This window comes from Sinocyclocheilus rhinocerous, unplaced genomic scaffold (genome assembly GCF_001515625.1).
Source record: "Sinocyclocheilus rhinocerous isolate Xijiao unplaced genomic scaffold, SAMN03320098_v1.1 scaffold449, whole genome shotgun sequence".
Lineage (NCBI taxonomy): Eukaryota > Metazoa > Chordata > Actinopteri > Cypriniformes > Cyprinidae > Sinocyclocheilus > Sinocyclocheilus rhinocerous.
This window is the reverse complement of record NW_015652285.1, coordinates 664515-677862: the sequence shown is the minus strand read 5'-3', so window position 1 is coordinate 677862 and position 13348 is coordinate 664515. Positions and strand designations below refer to the sequence as shown.

At 40.1% G+C, this 13348-nt stretch overlaps 1 protein-coding gene across 1 annotated transcript in view; it reads left to right on the top strand.

Moving 5' to 3' along the window:
- LOC107714352 (obscurin-like) overlaps positions 1 to 13348 on the top strand; it is a 42824-nt gene that overhangs the window by 11728 nt on the left and 17748 nt on the right. Inside the window, 15 exon segments of the mRNA XM_016520174.1 lie at positions 68 to 343; positions 1665 to 1910; positions 2211 to 2486; positions 3368 to 3643; positions 4150 to 4425; positions 4515 to 4787; positions 5351 to 5626; positions 5722 to 5997; positions 6073 to 6348; positions 6612 to 6887; positions 6981 to 7250; positions 7365 to 7631; positions 7744 to 8013; positions 8511 to 8777; positions 9707 to 9973. Of these exon segments, the coding sequence (XP_016375660.1) occupies positions 68 to 343; positions 1665 to 1910; positions 2211 to 2486; positions 3368 to 3643; positions 4150 to 4425; positions 4515 to 4787; positions 5351 to 5626; positions 5722 to 5997; positions 6073 to 6348; positions 6612 to 6887; positions 6981 to 7250; positions 7365 to 7631; positions 7744 to 8013; positions 8511 to 8777; positions 9707 to 9973 (4068 nt within the window).

Here is a 13348-nt window from a genome sequence, read left to right as displayed (position 1 = left end):
GTATGTTTTATAAAAAAAAGAAACAAACAATATAAAAGTAAATGTGTCTGTACAAAATTGTCTGTAGCTCCACCAGTGACGTTCTCCAGTGTCCCTGAGGCTCAACGGACCATGTGCATTGAGTCAGGAAGACCCTTTAAACTACAATGCGAAGTCTCAGACCCTGATGCACAAGTATGGTGGTACAAAGATGGGAATGAGGTGCTTCCTCAAGATGGTATTGTTACTATGTATGAGGAAGCAATGAGAACACTCTCTGTGCAAAGTGCTGAATTACGTCACAGTGGAACATACAGCTGCCAGACAAACAATGACGCCATCTCATTCCATGTGGAAATCAAAGGTGATTTGATGTTTTCTTTCATGAAGACACCACATGAGATGTGTGTAAACTGAGCAAGTCAAGCAATCGCCTACAAAACTATGTATCGTGGTTATTCAGAAGTAGAAAGCAAATAATTTGGCCTTTATCCCTTAAAAGTAGTGTTTACTGATTGTCACTCAAGCACATGTATTCATAAATAGGAAAAAAACACGACAACAACTTACTAGCCAGTTATTTTCCACTAAATCATGCAGTTCTTTCTCTATGCTAGGGGTGGGCGATATGACCAAAGACTTATTTCACAATATGAAAAAAATCCCCGATAACAATATGTCACTATATAGTTATTTTTGTTATTTTATTATTTTATCTTATTAAAAAATAAGAACAAAGAAGCAAATTACAAATAACAGGAAAAATATAATATAACAAAAGTACAAATTAAGTTTTTCAGGTACAATAGGAGGTGCGTTGAATAGGACCTCCTGTAACGTCATGTAGTAAAAAATACTACAGAAACCGAGTAATCAAGTGTAAAAATAAAAATGCAGTCTTCACTGTGTGAATTAAATATAAATGTATTCTTATTAAAGCTACAAAAGGTATTCAAGAAAAAGCAGTAAGATATTTTCTTTTTTCTCAGACACTGATGTATTTATATTAGGCTGCTGTCACTTTAAGACCGAATGTGCGGCTCCAAAATAGTGACACACATCCCTTATTTACATTCACTTAAGACAAAAGCAACAACTGTGTTTACATGAATACTCCAGTCCACACAATGGACATTTCAACATAATTGTGTGTGTATTTGATTCAAGCGCAATAAGACGCAAAAGAGAGCTGAATTCGTGATCGCATGCTGTCTGAGAGGCGGTTTTCTGTGCGCACGCTTAAGTTGTGTGTCAGTCAGTGCGTGACCACTGCAATGAGTTCTTTTTCTCAGCTTATTGCACTTAATAACTATATTTAATGTCATGCGCATCCCAAATTGCATGGCACATGCTGTCTGAGAGGCGGCTTTCTGTGCGTGTGCTTCACAGGTGTCAGTCAGCGCGAACATTTGTGTGCACACAACAATTGAGTGCACTTGCCACTCTTTATTTTCTCATTCATGCATGTTCCTTTATCACTCTAAAGAGTCAACAACTTTTAGTAAGACTGTGTTACGCAGATATATTTGCATACCGTGATATAAACAATATACTGTAGTTAAGTATCTAAAGATAGACACTTTATACTGTACCATAACCACAATATATAGTGTCATAACGCCCAGCCCTACTCTATGCCATTCACAATTTTGTAGCTCCATCACTGAAGTTCATTCCAATTTCAGAAGTGGAGAAGAACAAGTCCCCTGAAGTACACTCACCAAATGTTCTGAAATGTGATATAACAGACTCTACCACTGAGATGCTCTGGTGCAAAGATGATATAGATCTGGCCCCAAAACCTGGGCTCAATTTCCAAAAAGATAGAGATATGAGGAAACTAACTGTCCAATCAGCAGAACTGTCTGATATTGGAAACAACACCTGTCATGCTCCATGTGATACCGTATCATTCAAGGTGGATGTTCAAGGTGATTTTCACAACACTACCACACAAATTAAGTATTAAAATGATAATCTGCTGTGCATTGTTTCATGGCACATTAGATATTTCTTTAATTTCTAATCACTCCCTGTTGAAAAACGTACCTCCTGTGACGTCTTTTACCATCCATTTAAACCCTGCTTCTTTCACTTCTTGATAACTTGATAGCAAACCCTGTGACTAACACATTTGTAGGTTAAGACTGCCTAATTGTCTTTTAACAGATTTGTACTTTTTTGCACAAATTAATTTGTCAATAATCTACTTTTTTTTCAAATTTTCATAGCTCACCCTGTTAGGTTCTCAGCACTCCCAGAAATTGCAAGGAACAAGTTTATCGAAGCAGGCTGTCCCATTATACTTCAGTGTGAAATCTCAGACCCTACTGCCCAAGTTTCCTGGCTCAAAGATGGAGTCGAACTCCAACAAGACAGTGGACTTGACATCCAGTCAGAGGGCACTATGAGGAAAATGATCATCCAATCAGCTGAGCTCAAACACTCAGGCGTGTACAGCTGTGAGGCTGTGGATGATCGCATAGCATTCAAGGTGGATGTTGCAGGTGATTTTGAGTCTACATACTTTCTCAAAACCACTAACAATGTGTCAAATAACGCTTCATCCACTAAATGCTGTTTGCCCTTATCAGAATTTAACAAAGTAAACATTCATAACCAAATAATCAAAGCCCCATTTGTTAAACACTAAAATTATCTCCTCACCACTTTTGCTGACACAAACAAACTGTAAAAAAGGATTTAAAAGATTTTTGAACATCTTCGAATCACTTATTGCTATACAATATTAATATATTGTATAGATAATGTCACCTAATTTAGTAGGGTGACCATACGTTCTCTTTTTCCGGGACATGTCCTGGCCAGGATTTCTACATTTGCCTAAAATATCTTGGTTTTGGCTTTGTTTTCCTGTTTTCATACTTTCTGAAGGTAATGATCGAAAAGTAGTTTGACCAATAACATGCAGGCGTTGTACATAATCGACCAATCATGGAGCATGAGAAGGTGGGATCTACATATTAGCAATTCAAAAGCATAAGGAGCCGTCTGCTCGCTATAGCTCTCACGATACTTTGATGTCATAACACCGATCGGTCTGCGCGGCGCAAACAAAGCCAAAACCTGGATATTTTAGGCAATATAGAAATTCTGGCCAGGACGTGTCCGGGAAAAAGGGCACATGTGGTCACCCTAAATTTAGACATGCTCATTAACTTTTATGCTCAGAAGAATACGCTTCTTCTACAGTAGCAAATAACATAAGATACGAACTCGTGATATACACTCGGAATCGGCAAAGTGTCTCATTCATTAGCCATATGTAAGTTTTCATCTTTCTCATAATTTCATTTCATTAGTTTTCATATCTTAGAAAGGCTTTTTTGGTAATTTTATGAATTTGACTGAACAAAAATCCTCTTAGCTCCACCAGTGATGTTCTCAGCTGTTCCTGAGATTGAGAAGAACAAGTCCGTTGAAGCAGGCTGGCCAATCATTCTCCAATGTGAGATATCTGATCCTACAGCCCTGGTCCAATGGTACAAGGATGGATTACAGCTCCTACCTCAATCTGGGGTTTACATCCAATCACAGCACACCATGAGGACACTGGTTATCCAATCAGCAAATGTATCCCACTCTGGGTTTTACAGTTGTAATACTGCTGATGATATCAGCGAATTTTTTGTGGATGTTAAAGGTGACATACAATATCCAAACTGTTCTGTTATATAACTAACAAATACATCATTTTGTAGAGTTCCGTTTTCATTGGGTGAAAGCATTCTTCTCTACCTTTCGACAGATCCATTCTTGCTGCTTTATGGGCTCCTTAACCATTTCCCTAATGCAGGAATATATCTGAAGCTTCACAAGTTTGTTTGCAATATTTCCACCAACTACTACTATCCTTAGATGCTATTTAACCAGCATCTTGTTTCTCTTTATTTTTAAAGAAACCATTTACGCTGGGCTAGCATGTAACCTTTATTATCTGTGCTTAATAGCACTTCATTCTCACAAAGCTTTCATTAACTGTATTCTCTTTTTCTTTGTATTTCATTTGGCTTTTAGAGTGGAGAAAGTTCTACAGGGCTGCCCATGCAATCATCATCAGTGCTTGAATTGCATGCTTCATGTCATACTTGTGCGACAAAGTAAAAGCAGCGCAACATAAAACTAATGTCCATTTCCTTTTCATTGCAGCACCTCCTGTGACATTTGCCTACATACCAGAAGCTGATCTGCACAGAAATATTGTGGAACAAGACAATCTACTCCTTTGCTGTCAAGTGTCCAGGTCAGATGCTACTGCACAATGGTACAAGGACGGAGTAGAACTAAAGCCTTGTGACAACGTCCTCATAGAGGCAGAAAACACTATACGAAGACTGATCATCCTTTCAGCTCAACTCTCAGATTCTGGGACGTATACCTGTCGTGCTGGAAATAGTGCATTAATATTTAAAGTTAACGTAAGAGGTGAGTAAATATGTTTATATTCATACAAAAGTCAAATCTGATCAAATTACATTTACAAGGCTATGTAACTATTTTATTTTGCTTTACAGAACCTCCAGTGATGATTGTATATCCCAAGGAAGATGTCCACCTTGATCGCTATGTTCCTGAAGAAATTGTTCTTAGTTGTGAACTTTCACTTCCAAATGGAAAGGTGACATGGTTCAAGGATGGACAGAAACTACAGGAGAGTGAAAACATAAAGCTAAAGACAGAGGGTCCATATAGACGGCTAAAAATTCTGCGCAGTGGTGTTGAGGACTCTGGCGAATATGTCTGTGACACAGCTGATGATTCAATATTCTTCAATCTAAACATAAAAGGTATCAAATTTAGGTTTCAATTGTATTACATGTACAGATTTGTGATGTCAGCCAGTAGGAAAGTTGTTGCAGTAATCAGATCAAGTTATTCAAATGGTTAAAAGATTACGAAAATTTTTTTTTAAATCTTAGAATACCATGCATCAATGAATTGCATGAAATGAGAGATTAGGAGCATGCATTAAGAAAGTAAATAATGTCCATTTTGACTGTGGAACACACTATTTATTCACTCATACACTTATTTATCTAACACACATACTCAGTCTACATTTCAATTTGCACATAATATACCTGTACATACAACTGTCTATTGTTCTATACCTGTACATACAATTGTCGATTTGTATATTTTTTATTCCTTATTTTACCTGTTCTATTTTTTATTTATTTTTATTTTTTATTATCTGTGTTTTTTTGTTCTGTCACTGTCATTCTGTTACACTGTGGAAGCTTCTGTCACGAAAACAAATTCCTCGTATGTGTAAACATACCTGGCAATAAAGCTCATTCTCATTCTGATTCTGATGTCATGTTGACTTTTGCAATATGTTTCCCTATAGAACCACCAGTGCGCATAGTTTCTCCAAGCCAGTCCCAAATGGAACTTTGCCAACAGACTTCTGAAAGGATGGTCCTGAGCTGTGAAATCTCTAGACCAAACGCCACTGTACGTTGGTATCGAGATGGACTTGAAGTGGAGGAGAGTGACAGCCTAATTCTGGAGGTCGATGGTGTCTATAGGAGACTTATTATCCCAAAACCTACCGTCAAAGACTCTGCAGAATATGTCTGTGACACCGCTGATGACTCAGTGACCTTCTTTGTAAACATTGCAGGTGTTTCAAAGACACTCTATTTAATAATTCATAATAATAATTTAAAAAAAAACTTCAGTTCTAAATGTCCATAATGACTTTATTTCTTCGTGCAGAGCCACCAGTTAGATTTATTCGGCCAAGGAAAATGGCCTATGGAGTAGAGAAACTTGTGGGAGATACTGTGGATCTGGAGTGTGAAGTGTCTCGACCAAATGCTGAAGTTAGCTGGAAGAAGGATGGAGTAGAGATCGAGGAGAACAGCAACATAACTATCACAGAGGATGGCACAAGTCGACAGTTGACCATTCACTCTGCAGCTTTTGAAGATGCAGGTCAATATGTCTGTGATGCTAGAGATGATGTGATGGATTTCCTAGTGAAAATCAAAGGTACATTTCTGTGATAAGTAGATTAAAATGCTTTGATCACTGCAACGAACTAAAATTCTGTCCTCTTCCTTCCAGATCCACCACTAAAGATTCTGCGGAAATCTGACATAGAAACAAAATGCCGATTTGTAGCATCTGACGCTATTGTGTTAAAATGTGAGATCTCAAGAGCAAATGGAGAGGTCAGTTGGCTTAAAGACAATGAGAAGATTGAGGGAAATGAGCATTTAATCTGTGAAGAGGAAGGGACATTCAGATCTCTGATTGTCCTCAGTGCTGAGTTGAAGGACTCGGGGGAGTACATCTGTGATGCACAAGATGATAAAGTTGTCTTCAGTGTTACTGTAGAAGGTACTACTTGTTAAAAGGCAATGTACACAATGAAAAACATGCATGTACATGCTCAGAGAAAATACACAAAACTGATACCTTATACCTCAAAAGAAGACTTTTTTATCTTATCTACCACACTTAATGTACCATTAGGTGTAGATCAGGTGCATAGCTGTACCTTTGAGGCTGCTGCCCTAATGAAAATCTGTTGTACCCCAAAAGATTTTTGCAATTTTTTTTCTAACAGTGTACTTAAAAAATAACTCATTCTTTTTGCTCAGAGGCTCCAGTGTCAATTGTTGGAAATTTAGAGAAGCCAGAACACCACATTTTAATGACAGGAGATGAGCTTATCCTGGAATGTGAGGTATCTCGAGTAAATGCTATAGTCCAGTGGTACTACAATGGATGTTTACTACAAGAGGATTCACGCACACACATTGAAAGCAGAGAAACAATGAGGAAGCTTGTGCTATCAGGACTTCAGACATCTGACTCTGGAGAGTATCTCTGTGATGCCATTGATGACAAAATGATAGCTAGGCTAACAGTTCAAGGTAAATTTAGTAGCATAGCAAAGAAAACTATTTAATATGTATCAGTTGAAACATTGTGTATAAAATCACTAAATAACATGTTTTTTTTCATAGAACCACCATTCAAATTCATTAAAAAAGATGAAAGAACAAATATTTCAGCCTATGAAGAAGACAGTGTGACATTACGTGCCACTGTTAATAGAGTCAATGCCCCAGTGAAATGGCAGAGAGGCCATGATCCAATTAGAGGAGATTGTTTCCACACAACAAGTGATGGTAACAACCACTACCTCACTATTAACCCACTTAAAAGGTGTGATACTGGAGAGTATACGTGTCACGTGGAATCTGACGAGATGCATTTCAGTGTCCATGTTAAAGGTAAGACCAGGGAATGGGCTGGGAAGTTTTACAACTCAAATTGTTTTTTTGTACTAAGTTGACTGCCTGTAAAAAGTCTCTGGTAAAATGTTGTTTCTACTGTTTCCTAATCAGCAATGAAGGTGAAATTCTCCAAACCACTAGAAAATGTAGTGGGACTCAAGGGTAGCGATGTGGTTTTAAAATGTGAACTGTACAAATCAAAGGGAGATGTTCAGTGGCTTAAAGGCAGTCAAGAGATTGCACCAAACAGACATTTTACAATCAGAGCTGAGGGTCGAGTGAGAAGCCTGACAATGCATGATGTCACAGAAGATGATGCAGGAGAGTATGCTTGCGAATCTAAAGATGAAAGGATATCAGCTACTGTAGTGGTCAACAGTAAGTTAATTTCTACCAAAGGACTTGTGTTAATCTGCATAAAGCTTAACCTGAAATCAGGAATGAATCACATATTAATTTAGTGCCAATTTCCTTTTCTTCTTATCCCAAGTTCCTCGCATTGTGGAGTTTATCGCAGAGCTACACAACATAACTGTCATGGAAGGAGAAGACGCAACATTTAAGTGTGTGGTATCTCCAGAGGATGCAAAGTTGGCCTGGTTTAGGAATGGCCAGCCAATTTCATCAAATGAGAAGTTCAACATCTCAAGTAATGGATTATGCCATATGCTGCATATCACCAACTGCCAAGTCTCAGATAGCTGCAAGTTGACAGCCGAGGCTGAAGGTGTGATTTCCAGAGCTATCCTTCAGGTCCAAGGTAGAATACCATCCATCTTTATTTCACTGCTTTATTGATTTTTGTTTGCTTACCAATCAGTTCAAATGTGACTTATGAACATGTATTCATAGTTTCAACCTTTGAAGTAACAAATTCACTAATGGGTCATTTTCTACAAAATAATATTTGGAGTGCAGAGTGTGTTAGGTTTTTAAGAGCCTGTACAGGTCTTTAATGCCATGTCAACGTGTTTGAGTTTAATAATGACCCTTTCAGACATGCCTGAATTGTTGAAAAGGTGCTTATGATGGCTTGTGCTTAACAGCTTCTCCAGTTAGATTTCCACTCTTTACTGACAGAGACAAGTGTTACTACAGCATATAGCAATGTACTGTAGAATGAGAAGCTGTACTCCAAGCACATGAAATAATGTCATTCTCATTGGCTTTGCTCATTGGTTTTCAAATATAAAGAGTTTTCCAAAGTGTTAAAATAAATGGGGAAAGATCTTAACATTTAACCTTATCTGTATTCAGAGGCACAGGTGCTTTTCACGAAGAGCATGGGCCCGGTAGTTGCAGAGGAGTTTGGTGAAGCAACGCTTGAGGTGGCGGTCAGCCATGAAACTGCAGAGGTGCGGTGGATGAGACAAGGAGTGGTAATACATCCAGGGTCCAAATTCACCCTGAAGCAGAATGGCAAAAAACGTTCTCTCACAATCCACAAACTCACCCTTTCAGACCGGGGCACCTACAGCTGTGAAACGCTTCATGACCGTACACAAGCCAAGCTCACAGTGGAACGTGAGTCTGCACATGCTGCTTTCTTTCTCACTGTGTGCTGTTATTAGCATTTCTTTATGGTGATGGTCCCTCATTACTGCCCGTTGCGATGTTGTTGTCTGAAACAAACAAGTGATCAAGAGTAATGCGAGTAAGAGGGGAATAGCTTTCTGTATTGACATTAGATCAGAAGAGCTATGATAATTTAATTAAGCATGCCAAATGAGAACTGGATCAAGAGCTGGTAGAAGGTCATGGCTAAGTAACCTTTTAATTCCTCTTAGTTGCCTGTGAAACACAGATATTATGAGAGGAGGATAAAAGTTTCATGTGGCTCTACTCACAACTAATTTCCATTGCCTTCAATATCAATCTAATTTCAAACTTACCAAACAAACTTTTCAATATCTCTTAACATAACTTTTTAAGCTAAAATTAATTTACAATTTGGAAAACAAGCAATTAATTACCAGTCATATACATTCCTTTAAGGATAGGAATGACGATGAAGCTGTGTTGTACAAATGAGCAAGTGATGAGAGAAAGTCTGCACTTTGGCTGTTCCTGGCACCAACTATGAATCTGGATCTGTTTTCATTGCAGCTAAATTTGTGCACTGGCCTTCAAAATCTAGGGTGGTGTCACCAACTCTCTAAAATAAACCCCTCTTTTCCACGGGGAATGCCTGTCTGCCTGTCTGATTTGGAAAACTTAAAAAAATGTTGGCACAGCCCTGATCGAAAGCAGGATTTAGTGTATTGCTAACACCAAGCGGACAAAACAGAGCCAGAGCCTAATTCAACAACTGTTGTTCTATTTTTTTTCTCTTTATTACCTTTAGCTTTCATCTTAATCTCTCTTTCTTTTCCAAACAATTAACCAATTTCTAATTGCATCACCATTGAACTATAAATTTTTTTGGCTTTAACAACCTGTACTTTCTCACACAGCACGAAAAATCAAGATTCGGAAAGGTCTAACTGAGATCCAGACTTATGAACAAGAGACGGCTTCGTTTGAGGTGGAGCTGTCACATAGCAATGTGGAGGGTGTATGGCAGAAGGATGGGCACATTCTCAAAAACAACAACCGTTTGCGTATGACTGCAAAAGGACGAGTACACAGCCTAACCATCTCCAACCTGACCTTGGATGACACTGGAACCTACATATTCTCTGTTGACAACATCAGATCAATAGCAAGATTGGACGTTAAAGGTAAAGTGTAAACCTAAACTATATTTATAGATGAAGCTTAAAGGGATAGTTCACCCCAAAAGGAAAATTAAGTAATTATTTACATTATTTAACTAAATGTTGTTCTAATGCTGAATGCCCTTTTCTTTTTCGGATCCACAAAACAAGAAATGCTGTAAAATGTCCTCATCCATTTACTGTAATGGCAGTGAAAAGCAACCAGCTTCAAACCTGATCACAGAATGATCCCATGCGACTTGTGCTATATTCCAAGTAGGGCTGGGCGATATGGCCAAAAAATTAAAATAAAAATAAAAATTTTTCATCAGTTGATATCGATAATTATCACAAAAATTTCACATCTTTATTTCTTATTTCTAAGTGTAAGACCAGACCATTAATTGTGGTTTTAAACTACTCTTTATGGTCAGAACATGACAAACACTTCACGTTTTTAAATTCTTTTTTTGTCATTTTTTTCCTAAACAAAATAAATATATTAATAGAAAATTTTATTTCTTAGTTTCTACATGTTCTAATCATGAAACAGGTTTGTGCTGCCTGACTTTGATGAAAAAGTCAGTCACACTGACATCTTCAGTGTGCTGAAGATTTTTGAAGACTGTGCTGAAGATACGCATGTGCTGAAGAAAACAGTGTTATCATTTATATAGTTATTGTTCTTGGTGTGAACGGGCTTTAAGAGTGCCACCCAAGCTACTGGGTCTCTTTGAGCATCGTTGATTCTTTGTAGCGAACGAGAAGAGCCGACTCCCTTCGGGGAGAGCCGAATCTTCAGCCAGAGCCTTCTATTTTAGCCCAATTTAGCCATTGTGAATGATTTGTGTGTTGGTAAGAAATTTTTTATTCAGTGTTCTCATAAAAGCCTTATTTTTACAAAAAAAAAAAAATACACATGTGGCTAATCACATGGGAGGATAGACTAGGATCATGCCATTATGTGAAAGAAGGAAGGGGGACACACGCTCCGAAGATAGCGAGTGTAGTGGTAAAGGCCAGGTACACAGAGCGACAGAGAGGCGGATTTAAACGCAAGCGCGTTGGTTAAGGTAGGAAGACACTGCATTGTTGCAACATCAGTCCCCTCAAGAGAGGAGAAATCGCATCAGCACATCCAAGCTAAGGCATCTGATATTTCTGAATGCCAACCTGCACTAAAGACTAAAGTGTCTTAAAGTTAAGACTTTTGCCTTTATTTATTTGATTTGTTTTCTGTGGTTCGGTGTTCATTTGTTCAACTAAAGTTTTATTAAAATGTTAAATAATAGTAACTGTATTTTTTGTAACGAAAAAATGCATAAAAAGCCATTTTTTATTCAGTGTTTTTATAATAGCCTTACTATTATAAAAACACTGAATAAAAAATTGCTTACCAACACACAAACCATTCACAATTGCTAAATTGGGCTAAAATAGAAGGCTCTGAGTGATACTAAACGAAGAGCCATTTGGGAGCCGTAAGAGTCGGCTCTTCTAAGGGAGCCGAGCCAAAAGAGCCGATTCTTTAAAAAGAGCCGGACTTCCCATCACTAGTTGAATGGTGATTTAACGCTACGTTGTCACCTAGTTGGAGAGACTCAATGCTAAGTAAATAAACAACAATGTCCCCGTCTTTTACTCTCACAATGAGCTTATCATATTCGTTTGCTACATTAGTAGGGCCCTATGATTTCCGCGATACAGAAAACATGGACGGAATCGCAGAATCCAGTCATAAAAATGGAATTTACTGTATAACGTGGAATTTCATGGAATTTGTCTTATTTTTGATGAATAAATAAAAAACAGGTCAGTACACACACACACAAACACACACATATATATATATATATATATTGTAACAACGGGCAGTTGTTCTATAGAACGTGGGGCTAACCGGAGCTAAGCTAGGCTACTAAACTTTTGCTAAGCTAATTGCTAGCAGGGTGCTAGCATCTACCCATCGAGACTTTTAATTTGGTTAGTGGAAAGTGTGAACACTCGCGTCCCATACACCGCACGACCTGGAGTGTCTCTATGAGCAGAAGCACAAACAGAACAAACCAGCAGCAGTAAATGAACCAAACCCACCCGAACTAACTTGAACATAAACACGCATAACATTGCTAACGCAAAAACCCAACCATCAACAAATACCCATAATGCACCTGGCTGCTAGCGCTCACTGCCGGGTCATTACATTACCCCCCACCAAGAGGGTTAGTGTCCCCACAACCCTATTCTCCCATAACAAAATCCAGCAAATGTCCTGGCCGGCGTCGAACACGCTTCGACCTCCCGGATGTTCTACCCCCAGCGCCAGGCTCAGCCCTGAGTCCGTCATTGTCCATCTCGGCGCTGGGAGTGGATGGTGGGGAGCCGCCCTGGCTTCCACCAGTCTTTTGTTCTGGGGCCAGTGGGTGGTACGGTGCTAACCGATCCTTATGAAGCACCACCCGTCTACCCCGTCCAGGCATTCGGACCCGGAAGACCACCTCCGAAATTTGGTCCAGAATCTCCCCGGGTCCCTGCCAATGATGAGTCAGTTTGGGTGACAACCCCCGCTTCCTCTGGGGGCAGAACACCCACACTCTGTCCCCTGGCCCAAGGGTAGGCCCGTGGGCCCGGACATCATACGCCCGCTTCTGGCGGGCTCCAGCATCCTCTTAAGCCTCCCTAGCCAGTTGATGGACCGTGCTCAGACGCTCCTTCAATCGCCGGAAGTAGTCCAGTTCTGGGCCACCAGCAATCTCCGGCACGGGGGGCGACCTGAACACCAAATCCACCGGTGTGCAGAGCTCCCTCCCAAACATCAGCGCCGCCGGTGTGCACTGGCTCGACTCTTGCATTGCTGTCCTATACGCCCACAGGACCAGGGGCAGATGCTGGTCCCAGTCTTTCTGGTGCTGACTGGTCAAGATGGCAAGTTGGATGGCCAGGGTGCGGTTGAACTGCTCAACCAGTCCATCGCTTTGAGGGTGGAGAGGAGTGGTTCTTGTTTTCTTCACCCCCCAGCCGCTGGCACACCTCACTGGACAACCGGCTTTCAAAGTTCCGCCCCTGGTCACTGTGAAGCTCGTCTGGCACCCCGAACCGGGCGAACATCTCGTCCACTAGTCGCTGCGCCGTCGTAGAAGCCCTCTGATCTGGCACCGCATATGCCTCTGGCCACTTTGTAAAATAGTCCATAGCGACCAGGACAAAACGGTTGCCGGCCTCTGTGACGGGGAACGGACCCAGGATGTCAACCCCGATCCTCTCCATGGGCGCCCGACTAGATACTGCTGCAACGGTGTGTGAGAGCGTCGGCTGGGTCCCTTCTGTGCCATGCAGACATCACAGCAGTGAACGTGCAGCTCTGCATCCTGCCGACACCCTGGCCAGTAGAACCGCTGA